General features: G+C 36.7%; 1 protein-coding gene across 1 annotated transcript in view; it reads left to right on the top strand.

Annotated features, from left to right (window-relative positions):
• Positions 1 to 20,529, top strand: part of STX8 (syntaxin 8) — a 101,562-nt gene that overhangs the window by 41,193 nt on the left and 39,840 nt on the right. The window contains exon 7 of the mRNA XM_083354940.1: positions 19,901 to 20,002. Coding sequence (XP_083211066.1) covers positions 19,901 to 20,002 — 102 coding nt within the window. The remainder of the gene's footprint in view (positions 1 to 19,900; positions 20,003 to 20,529) is intronic.

Genomic DNA, 20,529 nt, shown 5'->3' with positions numbered 1-20,529 from the left:
GAGAGTAGTGGGGCTGTTTTTTGATGGATATTTTATTTCGTCTAATAAAAATACCAGGCCTCAAAGGCTGAAGCTGTTTCAAAAGAAAAATTCTCTTCTTTGTAACAAGGTTACAAGGAGAACATGTAACAGGGGAATATAATGTACTGTAAATTCTTAAATTTCATTCAGTATCTTGTTGGTTTAAGATTGTTAAAGTTGGCCTATTAGCTTTTTGTATCCTAATCAAAATTTAATAAAAGAATCCCACCCCACTCCACCCAGTTCTTTTAGGAATTGCCCATTCTGTTTTTAATTATTCTTAAAACAAAGATGGCTCTTTTCAGAATGAACAGCTGTTTCATGTGCACTTAACTTGTCGGTCATCACCCTCCCTCCCATAAAATCCATCTTTTCTTTGAATTAATATCAGTTATTTGGAATCAAATGCTTTGTGAAAGAGAATGATAGATATTTTCTTTCAAAATACTTTTTTTTTGCTTTTTTATCCCATATGCAATAATAACCTTCTGTTTTATAGGCAATTTTTGGAAGCTGAAATGACATAGTTACAAAAATTGTTGATTCATTATTAAACCTGTAATGCTGCCATTTTCTGCTGTACAAACTTCCCTTCTTTCTCTTAAGAAGTCTTACAATGACTTACAGTCCACAACCAATTGAGGATAAGGAGATCACTTTTGATTAAGTTGTTTGAAAGAAAAATCTCAGGGTTGTGTCTTTTGTGCTGATCAAACAAAAGACAGTAGAATATGAAACAGGCTTTTTGCTGCTTGCTTTACTGAAACCTCTAGAACTAATTCCACTGAGTCTGCAAGAATTACCCCATAAGCAGGCGGTCCACGGTAATCAATACCAGATCACAAGCATGCATAATCAACCCATGACAACAATAACCCCAAAATCATTAGTTAACAACCGTAATTGGGATTGGGAACTTCATTGCCGGATGGTGTGGTTGCAAAGTGAAAAATCATGTGACTGTATTGATTTATGACGGCAGTTAACAATTGCAGTCATTAAATAATTCGCAGGTGGTCATTGAGCCTGTTGTCACATGACCTGCAACTTCCTGCCAACTTTCACACTGACTTTGCTTGCCAGAAACTGGCAGTGAACGCCACAAATATTGATCCTCTGAGCATGGGATATTGTGACCATCATAACTGTGTGCCAGTTACAAAGTGCCAAATCAGGATCACATGACCACGGGGATACTGTGACAGTAGCAACCTCAAGAAATAGCTGTTAGTCTTCTTGTACGGCACAGTCATAACTTCAAATGGTCGCTGAACAAGTGCTCAGTAAGCAAGGACTAGCTGTATATCCCTTTGCCAAGCTATGGAGTCCATTATATTTACAAATCTAGGGCTTTCGTATGTGAAAGGGATACTTTCTATCACCCCACAGAAAGGAACATTTGGGGAGACCAGCAGTACCAGTAAGCCTTGAGCACAGGTCTGCAACCCGCGGCTCCGGAGCCGCATGCGGCTCTTTCAGCCACCTCCTGCGGCTCCCAGTCCTCTGCCATGTGCAGTCCAAAAAAACAAAAACAAAAGTGGGACTAAAAAAGTTCAACCAATCAATTCAAATATGCAGGGTAGGTGCATATCTTGCCTTGGCTCCACTCTTCAGTCAAACCATGTTCTGCGCATGCGCGCATGTATGTGCATGTGCACACATTTTTTTGCGGCTCCCAGTTTTTCCTTTTGTGAGGGAACCGGTTCCAAGTGGCTCTTTCACTGTTTCAGGTTGCTGACCCCTGACCTTGAGTAAGCACCATCCATATGTCTTTACAGTTAGGTGCTGCTTCTGGTAATTGAGGAATTACATTTAAGTTTCCAACCACACCAGGTACAACTGTTTGTTTTGTGCCTCTCTTCTCTTCATCTGGTTAATGTGCCAGCGTTTTTATCATGGAAAATTGCCCAACTTCTTTTTCAGTGACCCTCTTCTCAAACTTTGAACAGAAGAACAAAATCACTGGTGTTCCGTAGCTTGCTCACCAAGCATTTTAAAAACATTTCAGTGGCTCTGTTTGTACATGAATTATGATCCTCTGGCATGAGCTAAAATGTTTAACTCTCCAAAGTCGAGTGCTTCTCCTATTTTGCATCACAATTTTTTCTTCATGATGCAAAACTATGAGGTGTTTACTTCTGTCTGTCATGATCTATCATATTACTGCCTTGAAGCCATATTGTGAGGCATCACAAGCTAATTTCATTTGCAAGTGCTGTTTGTTGTATGCAATCTGCATAGGCTTTTCATCTGTTCCTGAATGAGTTTGGAGGGAAGGGAGGAAGGATTCCATATGCAAAATACAATGTAACCTAAGATGCAGAAGAATACATGAGGAATATCAATAGATGGCAGTTGCAAAACAAGTTTGAACATTCCACCATGATTCCATCAAAATTACATTTTTCCGTGTGCTCTTTGTTTCTGGGAAGATAAAGACACAATGCTAGAAACAAGAATGGGTTTGTTGTTATACTCTTCTGTGTATATCCGTAGCAATGCATTTCATAATTCAGACCTATGGTATGTTTTCTAAAAACATTGTATTTGAGCTATCTTGAATACATATATGTTATGTACAGTATGGATAGCCACAAAACAAACAGAACAAGCTAGTCCAGAGTTTTCATTCAAAGCACAAATGGCCTCAAATTCAAAGCTCAAGCTCTCACATTTTGGGCATTTTCATGAGAAAACCTACTTATCTTGATAGGTCCATGATTCTGAGAAAGGTGGAAGGAAAAAGAAGAGGATGATATAAGGCGTATGCATTTGATTACAGCAGAATGAATGCCCTCTTGAGAGAACTAAAAGGCCAGGTTGAGCTTAAATCATCGTGGAGAACATCTGTGTGGTTATTAACAGTTGATACTGGCTTGTTCATATTTAATCAATTTAAATCTTGAAATAATCGACTTTAGTAGTAGGATGTTCTGTGCCAATGTATAGTTATGACAGAGTTCAAATTCTTATTTCTTCAGGTTTAAATCTTTGTGTTGATTTTTCACGAATGTATTTTTTTTTATCATAGACATACAAGGTATAAATACTAAGAGGTGCCTAAAAATAAACAAGCATGGGTTTATTAGCTAGAGTTGCAAGTGATACCTGGTAGTGGAAGATTGGAAAACTGCCCTGTCCTCATGATTCTTAGCAGGAACTAACTCCTCATGCCCTCTCAATATACATTTCTGGCATGTTTAATGGTACGATTTATGGATGGGAAGGCAAGGCAGCAGCAGGCAGGCAGACAGAAAGAAAGAACAAGTACCATCTCTAAGAGATGTACATTATATAATCCTTTCTTTAGAAAGGCTTAACAATGGAGGAATTACCTCTTGAGGAAAATTCTTTCTCTAGTCTTCTCCATATGTGCAGGAAAGGGAGTCTCTTTGTGCATAGCAAGGAAGTGAGGCCAATAGATTGCAAAGCATTGCATTTTTCAGTTATTCTCAGGGGATATTACACAAGATGATTAATATTTTAATGTCTTAGATTCTCTGTTTTATTTTTAACACCAGAGCACTTTAAATCACATGGGAAAAATCTGTCTCTTCTCCAGTTACATAAACAACTGGTAGTACTGGGGCTAAAGATGAAAATAATTTTCATGGGACGAGAGAAGATATAGGACAGATTTTTATGTTTGACATCAGAAGTTCATTTTGCTGCACTTGGGTGTGAAAAAGATGTCATTCTGCAGCTAGAATGATATAATTTGACATATTATTTGACATACAGCAACTGTTCTTCAGATTTTAGTAGGATACACATATAAATACAAGTTTGCCTTTATAACTCACTCATATTTATATAACATTTTTAACTATCTTTTGTTTTTCAAAATGTGTGAAGAATTCATAATACTTTACACAAGTTAGAAAATTACTGCTTCTGCAAATTGATATGCAGTGCACATTGCCCAAGATCTTTAGAGTTTTGAGCTGTTTTATGGTTGTGCACACCTAGTTATTATTCTTATGACTGGTTGCACAATCAGCCAGATGTTTACACTGGATTTGGCATTTTTATTCACCCAGCAAGTCCTTCCAAAGAGCTGGGATAGGAAGATGCTTGATGGTGTTAATGATATTATCACAGGGTGTAAGCTGTTCCAAGTAAAGTTTCCTTTTGCAATTGACTGATGGTGATTTGGTCAATGCCCATGGTATTCAAGTATTGCTTCAGGTATTTTGGGATTGCACCCAAGGTGCCTGTTTCTATCTCTCATTTAAGCTTAAGCTGCAGAGAAATCTTCTCAGCTTCAAGAAAGATACCATATTTATCGGCGTATAACACGCACCGGCGTATAACACGCACCTCATTTTAAAAAGGAAATTTCAGGAAAAAAAACCTTAAATTATATCGGCGTATAACACGCACACATCATTTGCCCCCTATTTTCAGGAAGAAAAAGTGTGTGTTATACGCCAATAAATACAGTACATTTACCATCTAGCAATAAGCTTCCCTTTTAAGGAACCAAGCTTGCTTGCCCTTCATGAACAGCTCCTCACATGCATTTTTGGGCCAGCTACTCCCTCTCAACTCAATGTACCTTACAATGTGTTTGTTGTGGGGAAAAATAGGAGGTGGGGACATTATGTACATATCCTTAGCTACACAAAATAAAGACAGGATATAAATCTAATAAATTACATAAAATGCTGATGGATGAGAGCAAGAAGTTAGACCAGCTATAGAGCAGAGTTAAGGATGAATCAAATTGAATATATAGGGACACTCTTATTAAACTGATCTATGGTAAGCAGGGAGAAAGATGAGTTGGTTTTCCTTGATTATATCTGGAAATATCAATCAGTGGTATTCTGCAGAGCTTTGTAAGGAGTTTGCAAAGTTCTTTTGGCGGGGGCGGGGACTCAGGATTGGAGATTCTCTGCTTGTCTTTGGGCTGAAAGTAACTAGGAAAACAAGCTGAATCTGTACTTGGAGAACATATGAGTTTCTATTGCTTTGGGTGGATGGACTTTAAAATTTGGGTGAATGCTTGTCATAGTCCCATTTAAGGAACACATTTATACCTTACAGATACTCCTGGATCTGGCATTAATACTGAATAATCATGCAATATCTGTGACAATAAGAGTTTTTTAGCAGCTTTCACAAATCAGTTGTACCACTTCATAGAAGGGAGAAAGCAGTTGATTATATATGTGCTGATAAGCTGGAAATAGCCTCGGGGTTGGGATGCTTCTTAGTATGGCCCTTGAAGATGATCTAGAAGTTGCAGGTGACTCAGAAAACATTAGCGGGAATTGTAAATAACCGCTTGTTGATCAGAAGGTCGGCAGTTTGGCGGGTTGAATCCCGAGTGCCGCGTAACAGAGTGAGCGCCTGTTACTCGTCCCAGTTTCTGCCAACCTAGCAGTTCGAAAGCACGTAAAAATGCAAGTAGAAAAACAGGGACCACTATGGTGGGAAGGTAACAGCGTTCTGTGCGCCTTTGGCGTCTAGTCATGCCGGCCACATGACCACGGAGATGTCCTCGGACAAGCGCTGGCTCTTCAGCTTTGAAACGGAGATGAGCACCGGCCCCTAGAGTTGGAAACGACTAGCACGCATGTGCGGGGGAACCTTCACCTTTTTTAGAGATATTTTATATCTCTGTATTGAAACATTGCTACATTGCTTTCCAGTTACTTTCTGAACCTGATTCATAACACTTGGGTGTATAAAACCATATACAACTCAGTCAAATGAGTTTAGAATGGCAGTGCCATTTACTTCTAAACAATTACCCAGCATTCTTGTGTCTTCAACAAGGCATCTTTTGGTGGTCCTGCCAGGCTATGTCAATGTCATATGTAACGTCTGTCACTTGAAGTTAGGGCAATCTCCTTCCTAATGAGTACTGTTGTGGAGATTTCATGTTACTGCAGTTATGAGTATATATAAACATGTTGCTCATACATTTGTATTTGTTTTCTCCTTTTCATTTACCTAATTTTATTTAGAAGCTAAAAAAAATATTTTGGGAACCAACTTCCTTTTATGCAGTAAATTCCTTAAAGCTTTTATGTGAAAAGGTTGCTTCTCACAATTGAAACAAAAACAGTATCGGGGTTGATCCATATTACCTTTAGGGTTGAAGAAAATATTCATACGTTTTTTAAAAAATGATCTTTAGAGAAATGTAAAAAGTCAAACTTGAAATTGCCACTTTACTTTTGTTTGTACCCAAACGTAGAATCTGATTACTTTTAATAAGGACATTTTAGTTTAAATATTGGTCTAAGTTGCCAGTTAATACAAATCACTTTTCCCATGGTTACTACATCTCTTTTGGGCGTGCTTGTAGTAAATTTGGATTTCTTGTCGTTGTTTGCTTCACTTCTTGGTGTGCCCTCATGAGATATGGGAAGACCAGATAGCACCTTGCAAGCAACTCGCAGAGTAACCATGAGGACAGTTTGTTGTATTTGATGGCAATTTACCGGTAAATGAGCATTTGGTGGGGAGGGAGGGAAAATACCCTTATTAAAAGGGGTTATGAGCTGAAGCTTGTATTTTGCTTTCGGAGAGAAAGTATACACTTCCTAAGGCAGTCCCGATCTTTGAAGCAGACCATTTGGGAAATGTCCATTTGGGAAATATCTCCCTTACCACTGGAGATGTTGTCTGCCTAAAACTGCAGAAGTGGTGATTCAGCAGCTTCTTTAAGGTTAGAGTTTTCTTACCTGTGCTGTCATAGTTGGCTCTTGGAAAAGAAACCAAATGTGCTAGGAATACTTTCCTGATTATAATGGCACTGGAAACATTCTTATCATGGTGAAAAACTAGAAACTCATCTCCGTTATGCGTGATCATAAGGTGCATTAAATGTTACGTGCATTTCTAATCATAGAAACCTGTGGCCACAACTGTTGATGAAGCTATGGCCTTGGCATAATCCAGGCAGGTTTTGTGGATTAAATTTTCTGTTACTCACAGAACTTTTTGATCAAAACAACAAGTGCAAATAGGAAATTAAATGGACATAAAATGTCAACCATATATATAGGATTTCCTAAGTGGAAATTATAAATTTATAAATTATTATAAAAGCGGTGGAGGGTGGTTGCTAAACCATTTGTGAAGGGTGATGCCTAGTACAAAGGGATTAATACTTTACTGCTTTACTTTCTCTGGAGAACTAATCAAACTGAAGTATGCGTTGTTTTCTCTTCTATTTATTTTCACAGTAAACGGTTTAAGGATAAATGATAATTGGTTAAACTAGGCATCTAGCACCTTCCTTATTGTGACCTCATTCATCATACTTCCTAAAATAGTGTGAAAAAAACCCCCTAACATTACTGTATCTTTTCCTATGTACATATGGTGGAAATTGGATTAGTCTTTGTAAGACTTCGAAACTAACTTTCTTTAGTTTGCCCTTTAAACAGAGGATGGTCTTATAGAAAACTTCGTGTGCCACCTGTATTGCACTGTTCCCTTTTTGTTAATCGGTAATAAATCTTGATTTTGTTGGGTTTAGGAGTTTTACTCTTGGCACATATGTAGAACCAATTATATCGTAAATCACCAGTGTTTCAGCAGATGTCATTCTGATTGTTCCCCACTGCATAGAGCACTACTAGTAAAACATTTTTAAGGTCAGGAACTTGGATTCCTTAACCACTGTATTCAAGGAGACCCGTTTATTGTTCTGTCTCGGTAGAAGCAGTTGATTTCTCTTAGACTTATATCACATTGGCAGCCTATCAAGGAAAGTCATAATTACATTTATGCAATTGAGGGGGTGGATGAGCAGAGGATTCATTAATCTGTCTTCGTGAATTAAGACTGCTTCCCTCTTTTTAGCTCTCCAGTATATATGTAGCAGATTCTTATGGACACAATATTTTATGCTCATTATCAAGCAAGAATTATGCTTTGGGCACTGAAACAGACTGTTTGACCTATGTCTTTTGCATTGTAAAATTGTTAAATGTATTCTTTGTACTTTTGAAAATATAAAAGGATTTACAGAGACGATGCTTATCACAAATTATTGTGAGTTGGGAGGGGTTAGGTTTCTTATTTTGATTTGTGTTATGAAAGCTGAATAATTCTTTTAAACAGTCAAAAGGATACTTCACCTTAACTGTTCTATTAAGTCTACTTAATAAAAAAAAAGCAAAATAGCAAATCTTGCTTTGGAAGTACATATTGGCAGCTTCTTATTGTCATCAATTGAGTTGCATGCTCGCTGCTTGCTGCCTGCATTATATGTAGTTGAATCCTATCTCTAGGTTGCTTAGAGAATATGAGGATTAGGTACCATGTACAAAAGTGCTTTTTGAGAGCACCCAGCATTTCAGAAAAATGCTTTTATGCTTGCCAAAATCAAGGGTGTGTGCTTTTTAATCTTTACCACCTGTTCTTTTCAGCTACATGGAAAAAGGAGATATATTTGCTCAAATATTTTCTTTGTGTGGAGGCTTCCAAATGTTTCAAGTTCTCCTTAGTGAGTTCATGAAGAGGGTTGGATACAAACCCCACTATAGAAGTTCACAGTCTGCAGCAATTAATAATTTAAATTGGAAGCTTGCTACTTGAATTTTTTTTGTATGGTCTAGGTGAGGACCTGGAATAGCTTTTAATAGAGAAAGACCTGAGAGATTGAAAGTGGCATTGGAAGGCATAAAGGGAGAATGATGCAACTGTCAGAGTCTTCAAAGCATATTCAAGGTTTTGGTAGACACTAAGATCTGCGAAAATATATGAGCCAGTTATAATTTTAGGTTTCTTCTGATTGTGCTGTACATGAAAGAGAGAACTGAGAGTCATGACTTGCAAGAGATGTCTTCCTGACATGGGAAAGACAATTGTTTAAAGTCTGAGTATTTGTATATTACTGTAATTCACCAGGGCCAAATGCATGGGCATACTTGCTCTTAAAAGAGCCCTTTTCACATTGGCTTAACTTTAGTGTCTCAGCTCCCAGCAGGAACTCATGGAAACTATTTATCATTTCTGACATAGAAGGTAAAATCCCTCTTGTTTTATTGAAAATACACTCTTTAAATTTTCATTTAGCAGCTGCTTTGAGTAGTCTGGTGAACGCTGGGAACAGTTCTGTGAGAACCACAGTAATGTGCCAGAAAATTAAGCATCAAACCTAAATAAAACAAAACAATATGTCTGTTAATCATACCTGTTTATTGAAGAAATCTTTACATAAATCACTTAACCTACTTGCTTTCCTGAATGCAAGTGATTATTGTTTAACAGGTGAATATTATGCTTTTCTGATCATGAGACAAGAGGTACAGAAGTATGAAATCTGCCCAATCCATGCAACAAGTTAAAAAGATTTGTTTGGCTCTTGATAATTATCTATAAAATTAATTTTAGCTTCTTTATTAAACTGTAAGTTTTAATATGTAATGGTAGTCATGTTTTGTCTATTAGTATGCACTGTCATTCACGTACATCTTTCAGTATGCAATCATTCAGTATGCAAGATAGTGAAGGCTTTATAAGTATGGAGAGATTTTTCTCAGATGATGTAGTATTCTACAGTTTTATTTAAAAAGTGCTCTTTGTACTTTGACAGCTCAAGCTGTCATACTTCATGCATGAAAATTAGGTAATTTAGTCCAGTTCAGCTATTAGGGCTATGCAAAACATTCAGAAGGGGCATTCATAAAATATGATGTGAGCAAGACACCTTACTACCAAATACTGAAGCAGCCTTATCCCATGAAAGACTTGGTATGTCTGATTTGAGAGTTTTACAAGCTTGTGTATATGTGTACGTGCATACCATGTTTCCTTCTGGGACTCCTAGAGAGGTGATGCACACATGCAGAAGCAAGCTGGGGGTGCCTTTGAAACAGCTATGTTTAAGTTTCCAGAAGCTGTGACTGTTTCAATGCTTTGAAGAGAGCTATTCCATGAAATGCTGCTTCAAATGCTTTGTATGGTTTTGTCACATATTCCTGGTCTGCTGCTTTCAGAGGGTGCCAAGTCCTACTTATATGAAGGTGGTTAGATTATTCTTTTGATATCTCTTAGAAAAACAGATTTCATTCTGGAAATGAATCCCTTTCTAATACACTTAAGTGAGATAGTGTTTCATTTAAATGATAAAGCAGCCTTCAACTAATATTCTAATTATTATGTGATAAAAAATGTTTTCTGGGCCAGAGAGGGATTTGGCAACACATGTGAGCCACAAATCCTTTTTTTAGTCCTTGTTAATCTCATTCAAAAATCAATAGAAAGAGTTTTTGATAATTGAAATTGTGAGCATCAAAAACTGTAAATTCAAATAGATCTAACAGTTAAAAATCAGCTTTAAAAACACACACACACACCCCAAAAGTTAGCCTTGCCCATGAGCATCATTGTTATGTCTATTTCGTCTATGCCCACCCACCAAAATGTAAATGTGATTTTGGTGTGGCCATCAAAACATTAGTCATTCCTGGGTAAAGTTTATGCTGGGTAAAGTTTATGCTTAAAATAAACATGCATTTTATGTCATTTTATTTCTCCTACCGTTATTCTGTCAATAAATGTTTCGTCTGCAAATAAAGTAAGTAGTTTTGTTTATATATTAAAAGATATTCCTATACAAATTGTTGCCAGAGCCCAAGTCAGTAAAAAAAGAAAGAAAACAAATCCACACAAACTACTTTTTGTTTAATACTTGAAAAAATAGAAGGAAAAAAAATGTTGGGATGGAATCTAAAATTTGTTCATTGGAAGAACAGTTAGTTGTTCCTTAAAATAAAGATCTGTAGTAAGATGTTTCAGGGAATATTTTCCCCACTGAATATCATCTCCCACAGATTTACCAAGCAGAATAAATAAGTTGTTTATGTCTCTAAATGTATAGTGTTAGGTCATACATATTTATTTGCAAACATTGAAGAAAATTGAAGAAACATGAAGAAAAACATTAAATAAATACATATATTCCTAAATTTTCTGCTTACTCTCTCAAAATCTCTGTGAACTATGCATGTATTTTATAATTTTTAAAGTAATAACTAAAACTAATTGTCAAATGTTATATATTCTAACTGTTTTGTTAACTTTATTAAATCGGTACAGTATTTCTGAAGATTTTAATAATGCTTCTTCCGCTCTAAATCATGGGAGATTATTTCAGTCTGACCAAACGTCTAGTGGGCTTAATGATGACAGAGTTAAGGGACCCTTTTCTATTGTCCACATTTGTGCAGGAGAAATGCATGGCTGCTGGAGCTGGTTTGAGGAAAAGGTTAGTGTACCAAATGGGAGATCACTCTGGGTTTATTTTCCTGGGTTTATTTACAAGGATTTACATTCACATCATTATGGTTCACATTATTAAAGAAATTCAACTTGCTGATAAAAGGCATGTGAAAAGTTAACTAATTTAGTCTTTTATCAAATTTGTCCGAGCTTTCTTTTAGAAATGATCATAATCGATGCTATAAAAGAAATTTTGGAAGATCTGTTGGACTGTCCCTGGTCCTTTTTGTATTATAAAATGATTGTAAATTACACAAAGAACAAGCTACAGTAATATCAGATGTAGTTTCACCAATATCAGGAGCAGAATTTATCTGCCCAAGTCATTTATAGAGAAGATGTTCCAGGGGAAAAAAAGTAGCTATTCTGTGGATTTTTTTTCTTTTTACCAAAGTGAGCTTTGTTTTAAGTGTTCATTTCCTGTTCTCCATGACCAGTCATTGTTTTCCTAAAGATTAATGACTGGGCTGTTTTCAATGTGTGATGGGCTGAATCCTTGGAATGCTGATTGGCAGTCTAGAGGTCAGAGTTTGCCTTGAAAAGCAAAATGAAGAATTATATTATGCATTGTGCTTTTTCTTTGAAGGATAAAAATGCTATATGAAGTCCTATACTTATTATTTCCAATAGTTTCTTTTGGATGTGTCATGTTGGATTGGAGTTCTATGATTAATTCAATTGTTAATTCAAAGTCTTACATAAACATAGTTTTGTTAATAGTTTAGTTTTATCATCTGATATCGTTGTGGGTTTTGATGTCAAAACACAGGTGGTGAACTACTCTGATGAAAACAGATGGTTTGGAGATAAACTAACCCTCAAGTATATATGTTGTTACAGAGAGAACAAAGGAGCAGTGCCTACTCAATTGCTCACAAACTGTTTGATCATTTGTTTTAGGACCTTGGCCAGAATAGACATCAAGCTGATAGGTTTGTAGTTTTTTGCATTCTCCTTTATAAGATGGGAATGACAAGTTGCTTTCCTCCAGTCTTGGGACTAGAGTTACAATTGTCTAATTGCTTAGTTAGGTGGCAGCATCTAGTTACACTAGCCTAGAAGAGTATGTAGTATTTGCTTGATTTCTGATGTAATTCTGACCCTGACCTATTACATCTTTAGGTTAGGAGGATCAAATTGATTTGTACCTAAGGGGAAAGCCCAGGGCCATAAACTAAGCTTGGGGAAAAAAATCATTGTATAAAAAGACATTGGCCAACTACTTCCATATTTTACCAAGAAAAATACATGGAAAATGACCATGAAGCCCTCCAAAATCAAGCCTGTCTCAAAGGAGGTAGCATCTTTTTTTGTTTAGATAAGATTTAGTAATTCTTTGTACAAATGACACTTTGGAAAGAAAATTCAAATTTTAGGATTTCTTCATTTCTACTATGAATAAATTTCCAGAATTGTTAGGCTTTATGGCATTGCCACCAAATAGGGAAAAATAATCTGACATATTATTACATTTTCAAGCATTTTTAGAAAATAAATTACCAATCTTAGTAAAGATGATTAGAGGACTGGACACTAAAACTTACAGAACGGTTGCTGGAATTGGGAATGTCTAGTTTAATGAACAGAAGGATGAGGCGTGATGTGATAGCAGTGTTCCAATATCTCAGGGGCTGCCACAAAGAAGAGGGAGTCAAGCTATTTTCCAAAGCACCTGAAAGCAGGACAGGAAGCAATGGATGGAACTAGTCAAGGAGAGAAGCAACCCAGAACTAAGGAGAAACTTCCTGACAGTTAGAACAATTAACCAGTGGAACAACCTGCCTCCAGAAGCGGTGAATGCTCCAACACTGGAGGTTTTTAAGAAGAGACTGGACAGCCATTTGCCTGAAATGGTATAGGGTTTCCTACCCGAGCAGGAGGTTGGACTAGATGACCTCCAAGGTCCCTTCCAACATCATCATCATCATTATTATTATTATTATTATTATTATCATTATTATTATTATTATTATTATTATTATTATTATTATTATTATTATTAATAAGTACTGGGGTAATTTATCAGGAAAATAGAAACTTTATTGATTTAATCATTTGACCATATCAAAAATATAAAATTAATATGAAAGTACAAATAGATATAAAGGATACAATAGTATATGTTCATTGTAGTCACTAAAATCTTACATCAGATTTCTCAAAATATATTCACTGTAAATTTATTTTTTTCTTCCACTGTAACAATTCCAGTTATATATCCTGTTTATGTTCTGCATCTATGTAATCAGATAATATTCAATTTGTTCAGTTTCTAAGTTATTTCACCAACATCTTAATTAAGGCCCAGCAAGTATTCCAAGTTTTGTGTTACAAAGTTTCAGATTCAGCCAAATTCCTAAATGTTCCACCTTGTTTTTATAGCTCCTTTAGAATATTACTGCTCATTTGAAGATATTATATTCTGAAAAAAGACTCTCAAATTTTTCTCAATCTCATATTAAATCTTGTAATTAAATTGATGGTTAATTACTCTCTGTGTCAGGCACGTTTTGTTGTATTCTCATCTTCATGAACATAAACATTTACTAATGAAGCAAGGAGTGATAAATCTGGATTCTTTTTCTGTGTTATCCCTTACTTTTAATATGCTACTTGTTATTGCAAATTGTTAATTCTTGTTTGTATTAACTCAAAGATATTTGAACAAACCATCTGGAAATTCTGCTTCCTCAATATCCCAACTATAAGATAAAGTAATCCAATCTATAACTGAAGTTAAACAACTAACTTGATATTACAGTCACAAGTTTGGTATTTGACAGAACATATTGTTCTTTTGCATCCTGTAATATATTGAATTTAATCCTCAGGCTCTTTTTGGATCATATGAAGTTAGTTTAGTTCTTTGCCTCTTCCAGTCATTTCATTCTCTTTTTTTGAAGAGTTTGGACAGCCTTAGTAAATTACCCTGGATAAAGCATCTATATGCATGTGCACACATATACATTCCTGAGATTGCACACAACTGATTTATGTTTGCATATCTGTGCTCATCTTTTGGATCCTGGTCAAATGTCACTAATGTTATATATCAAAGGCATAAATGAGTAGGGGGAAAAATAAAATCACTCAGTAGTAATAATCACCTTTCATGATATCCAGGACTATGTATGTATTTCTAGATTATTATTTTTTTACATCTGTACCAACAGAGTTTTCAACTGGGGTAGGACTTTTGGATAAATATACAAAGTGCAATCTCCTAGTGCTTGCCTAGGTTATGATTTTTTTTAAAAAGAAATTGTTCATTTTTCCCCCTATAAAACGAATATTACAGTAACTTTGCCTTTCAATGAACAATAGTGCCGTATTAATATTCAGGTGAAAGATTTAAGTTGTCTAATTTCAACTCATAGTGTTTTCACGTCTTGATGAACTAAATTGCTTGCAAGATGTTTGGTTACCAACCCAGGATTCTCATCTAAGATTCCTGCCTTTGTGGCCTGTCATCACTCAGGGCCAAGGCAGGTCCAACAAAGAAGTGCACATCTGTGTCCTGCTAACTAGCAAATGCTTTCTCATGATCCTTTCACTGGTGATATACTGCCATACAGCTAGCATCTCAAAATGGCATGGGATAGGGGATTTATTGGCCTAATTGCTTATTGCCTATTGAAACTTAAGTGTGTTGGCTTTGGAACAACTCCTTTCATACTTCAGGAAGGGTTATCCAGCAGGCAGCCATCCAGCTGATTTTAAATTCAATGTAATGGCTCAGTGGCTAAAAAGTTACATGTCACTCTGTGTATTTAACAAAGAAATCTGATTTCTATGGGCTGAATAATGTATGCATAAGAGATATTAATTTTAAATGAAGTACAAAATCTGTGATCTTGCTTCTACTTCTTAAGGGTATGTTCCTTGATATAATACAGTCTAATAAAGTTTTATGAATATTGAGTCATAGGCAGGACATAATTCTTAAATATGATTTTCCTAAGTTGATACTAGCACGACATAAACTGTCCTGAACACAGTGTACTGATAGGAGTCATTTTATTAATAAGCTTGAATAAACAGACAAAGAAATAGAACTGTTCAGCCCCTGTAACATGTTCCATTTGGATTTATAATTACAGTAAGATTCAAATAATACAATTATTTAAATGTGTGCCAATATTTCTACTCTACCTCAGAAGTTTTCAACTTGTACATAGCTCAGAGTAATGAGTTGGGCAGTTTTATAAATGTAATTTATAAAGCAATAAATGCCTGCTTAGATTTCTATACATTCATGCATATACAAACACAGTGACTATATGTATGCTCTGTTTAATCTCTGTAGAGAAAAATCCACTTGCCTTTTATGGTTATTAGAGTTGAAAAGAATTCTAGCAGCCACATTGTACAGGCTTTCTCTTCCTTGCTTAATCCCCATGAAATAAAATAGAAACTGTAATTTTTTTATGCTGCATCTAAACACCAAGCAAGATCTAATGCGCATTTAATGTGTGTATTAAAAAACCCTATGTTAACTCAACAACAAAGTTTTTATTGTTCAGATTCTGGGGGAGAGTGGTTTACCTCTATTTTTATTCTTTTGCAATCTTGATGAAAATGCTTCCTCTGCAAAATGTATTTGCTTTGAAAGGAAGCCTGTACTGGGGAATTTTCTCCCAATGAAAATTGTTGAAATTATCTGTTCCTACCCAAGTGACATCATTTTGTTTTCTGAAATATGAATATTATATATAAATATGACTTTAATAATAAGTCTAGTCTGGAACTTTTGCATTTATGGTTAGACTAAGAAAGAACTACCAAATATTTTCCTTCAACAGTTGAGATGCTCCATGAAATGTTTTTGTAAAATACAGTTTAGGATTCAGATGTTCTTGTTTCACACCCCTTTGTTTTATTAATTGCACGAAGTACAATTTCAGTCAGAAGGAAATTACTAAAATGAAGAAGAGAAACTAATTCTATTCTTTATAATCTGATCCTTCCAGTTAAGAAGAATAATCTTATCCAAGATAATTAAGAAAGGATACTCAAATTCCTACTTTGTGTAAATAGAGCTGTTGCCTGCATTATATCACTGAGACTTCTCTACACATCTGGGGGGAAAAAGCAATTCCAATAACATTAAAGTATCCTATTTTCATTGGCACACAGATGCTATAGTGTATGCCAGTCAGTAATGGGTTTTGGAAACAAGCTGCTCTAAAATTCTTCTAAACTATTCTTCTGGGAAATTATTCAATTAAATACAACTAAAATTAATGCTTGGCTGATTTGTTTGAATAAAACAAAATAAGCAGCTGGAAAAGAAAATCCCTCTGTGTGCTCAAGAGCAAAGGCTCCAGTTAATATCGATGGATTATGAGATCCACTTTCTCCCTTTTAACAACAGCTAATTCGAAATGAAAAGAGGCCAGTTCCAGTTAGAGAAAAATGTGGGTTTCACAGAGACAAAATCAGACTGAAGCCCATTACAAGAACAAAATAAAGCAGTCTGAATTTGGGGATAATTTCTTGGATGTATGATAATCTACTAGTGGTCTGAGCCAGCTCAAGGGAATATGGCGCCAGTAGGCCACATTGACCTACTAGCTTTTACATTTTAAAAAACGATTAATTTCAAATTAAATTAAAATTCAAAATAAGGTGTAACAAAAAATGTAAGCCAAACAAATCCGCTTGCCTCTCCTGGAGAGAGTAGAGAAGGAGTACTTTACTTCCTGCAGAATGAGAACGTCGTTTTTCATATGTCGAACAGTTTTCCGTTCTCTTGCACCCTTGGCCCATCTGCCCTGAATTCCTCTGTCTACCAGTCTCCCCACCAGTGTGCCAAATTCTTTCCTACTGAATTCGTTTATTAAGAAGAGCTATGGAAAGAAAGTATGCTTCTTTTCTTGGTTTACATTTTGAAGTGCCCCACTGCCTTGACTGGTGTTTCACATTAGCTGCACAGTTTGGACTCATAAAGATTAAAAAAGGTAAAAGGTAAAGGTTCCCCTGCACATGCGTGCTAGTTGTTTCCAACTCTAGGGGCCGGTGTTCATCTCCGTTTCAAAGCCGAAGAGCCAGCGCTAGTCCGAGGATGTCTCCGTGGTCATGTGGCCGGCATGACTAGACGGCAAAGGCGCACGGAATGATGTTACCTTCCCACCGTAGTGGTCCCTATTTTTCTACTTGCATTTTTACGTGCTTTCAAACTGCTAGGTTGGCAGAAGCTGGGACGAGTAACAGGCGCTCACTCTGTTATGCGGCACTCGGGATTCGATCCGCCAAACTGTCGATCTTCTGATCGACAAGCTCAGCGTCTAACCCACTGAGCCACCGCATCCCTTTCATAAAGATTAGGACCTTCCAAACTTAACTCACTTTGGAAAACTCAGAGGTTCTCAACCATGAATGAAGCAAAATAGAATCTGCACGCCAGTCTTTTCCTTTAACTGAGAGTTGCCCGTAAATAACACTCCTGTCACTTCAAAGTGCTTTGTGTTGAGTGGGTTGAGTTCTGTAAAAAATCCGCAAGAGAACTTCTACCTTGAAGCAGGAGAGAGTTTTTGGGAAATAAAGCACTTAAGGAGGTGAAGTATGTGACAAAAAACACACCAAAAAACGTGGTTGTTATTAGTTTTATGTGACACTTGTCAGAAATTCAGAGCATTTCACATGAAACTCATTATTCTTAAAATACTCTGAAATGTAGGCATAATTATCCTCCCCCACTCTCCTCCATTACAGATAGTACATGTGATTGTTATTACAATACATTCATAACAATCTTCCTACTAAGGTTGAAATCAGTATGTTGGTTGAAGCACACTCCCCAAAGTCATAAAAACCTGTACAGATGTAAAATAATGACCTGCTTGTACAAGTGCCAATCCATGTCAAGAGCTGCTAAGATCAGATATTCTAAGAGCCTGATTAAGAGTTGGAGGCCTGGGGATTTTTCAGTGGCTAAATTATCATCATATTGTTACCATACTTGCTATGTAATTATCATGTATGCATCTTCATTTTACAGTGAGGAAGAAATGTACTTGTGTGAAGGAAATAGCAAAGGTTCCCCCTTGAACAGTCTTGAGGCCATACCAGCCTTGACTTCAGATAGAGGAGGGAAATCATGGGAAGTAGGAGTGATAAGTTAAAAGTAGTCAGAAGTTTCCTTAGTTTAAATGATTACTTAAGGGTATTTTTAGCACAGCAAAATTACAGCATTAACCTAATAATATTCAGGATATCCCACCCCTCATTATGGGGGGTGAGTCATTACCTCCTGTAGATAGGGCTCGCAACTTGGGAGTCCTCCTAGATTCACAGCTCTCTTTAGAAGACCATATTGTAGCTGTAACTAGGGGGGCGTTCGCCCAGGTTCGCCTGGTGCGCCAGTTGCGGCCCTATCTAGACCGGGATGCCTTGCGCACGGTCACTCATGCGCTCGTGACCTCTCGTCTTGATTACTGCAACGCTCTCTACATGGGGCTACCCTTGAAGACCACTCGGAGGCTCCAGCTGGCACAGAATGCAGCCGCGAGAGTTGTGTCGGGGGTCTCCCGATACTCCCGTGTTACACCTTTGCTCCGCGAGCTGCATTGGTTGCCAGTTGTCTTCCGGGTGAGGTTCAAGGTGTTGGTAATGACCTACAAAGCCCTCCATGGCATGGGTCCAGAATACCTTGGGGAGCACCTGCAGCCGGCGTCAACTTCCCTCCGCCCAGTACGCTCCCACAGAGAGGGCCTCCTCAGGGTGCCGCCGGTCAAAGAATGCCGACTGGTGGCCCCCAGGGGGAGAGCGTTCTCTGTGGGTGCACCGGATTTATGGAACCATCTTCCGGTAGAGCTCCGGATGGCGCCCGACCTCCGCTCCTTCCGGCGCGACCTTAAAACCCATCTCTTTAAGGAAGCGGGCCTGGCCTGATGGGATGGGGTGGGTTTGTTATTATGACTTTAATTTTAAATTTGTACTATGGGCATTGTTTAATCATGTTTTAATAATTTTAACTTTTGTATCTGTCTTTTACGTATTGCCCTGTTAACCGCCCTGAGTCTCTTGAGAGAAGGGCGGTATATAAATTAAATAAATAAATAAATAAATAAATAAACCCTAAATCTTTTTTTTCTCTATTTTATTAATTTTAACTGTGAATTTTTATGAAATGTTATCAAGTACTTTACAGGATCCTAAAAAAAAGTAATTTGCTTTATTTGTAACAGCCAAATCCAGTGTGATATGAGAGGTGGGCATTGAAGAACCTTTTATTCCTTCATAAATTTGTAAACTTGTCATGCAGGAAGATGCAAAAAAAAAAAACAACAGCCCCAAAACAAAACTTTTTCTGCTTTCTTCTTACCAAAGAAACTTGGGTTCAGAGTGAAGCCTACCATAATCCAACGCCAAAATATGTTTGCCTCAAGTAGTAGCTGTGTTAAAATGCTTTAATAATTCGTTATACTACTTACGCATACGGTTCTTTTGATGATTTCAGCATAGATTATACTATATCTTAAATGATCCTCTATCTACTTAATCTACTTCAGAGGACTGCAATGCAAAATCAGAATTGCAGAAATGTTTGTTTTGATAAAATTCTGTTTGTTTAGAAGTAATAATAGAAAGCTTAGATATTAATATTCAGTCATGTTCCTCTTCCTAGAAATCATTGATGATCTTGCCAATTTGGTAGAAAATACTGATGACAAACTACGCAAGCAAACCAAACATGTCTTGAGGGTGGAGAACAAGTCAACCTCCTGTGGTAAGATTTTAAATTTCATTTCTTTTGCTTTATACTAGTTGCTGCTTTATGTGTTCTGAAGCCTGGTTTACAGCCATTTAATTTTTTTTCTGACAGCCAATACTATCTCTTTCATGTAACCTTGTACTTTCCTTTATAAACAATCTTAACAATTATATCCAGGACATTTGAAAATCTCTACCCTTTTTAAAAGTGGGAAAGAAGTGTGATAAACCAGTTATAAAAGTATTATCCCAAGTTTGATTAAAGAAAAGGAGTTATCCCCTGGAGGGCATCTCTACTCTGAGATACAAGGGCAATTCGGAAGTAAATCTCCATTTGGTTATCAATGACAGACACTCGCAGATACAGAACTTTTATTATGCTTATTAGAAAACTACATTATATTACTTTTTGACATAATTGCCGTTCAAATTGAGGCACTTAACAGTATAACTCTTACAAAGTTTGAAATTCCGTAGTAGTAGTAGTTGCTCGGCGCCAAATCTGGGCTATGGGGGAGGGGTGGGTGATCAAGAACATCCCAA

The sequence above is a fragment of the Vipera ursinii genome (assembly GCF_947247035.1).
Source record: "Vipera ursinii genome assembly, chromosome: 2".
Taxonomy (NCBI): Eukaryota; Metazoa; Chordata; class Lepidosauria; order Squamata; family Viperidae; genus Vipera; species Vipera ursinii.
Note: the sequence above shows the minus strand (reverse complement) of the source record. Positions and strands in the feature narration are given on the sequence as shown.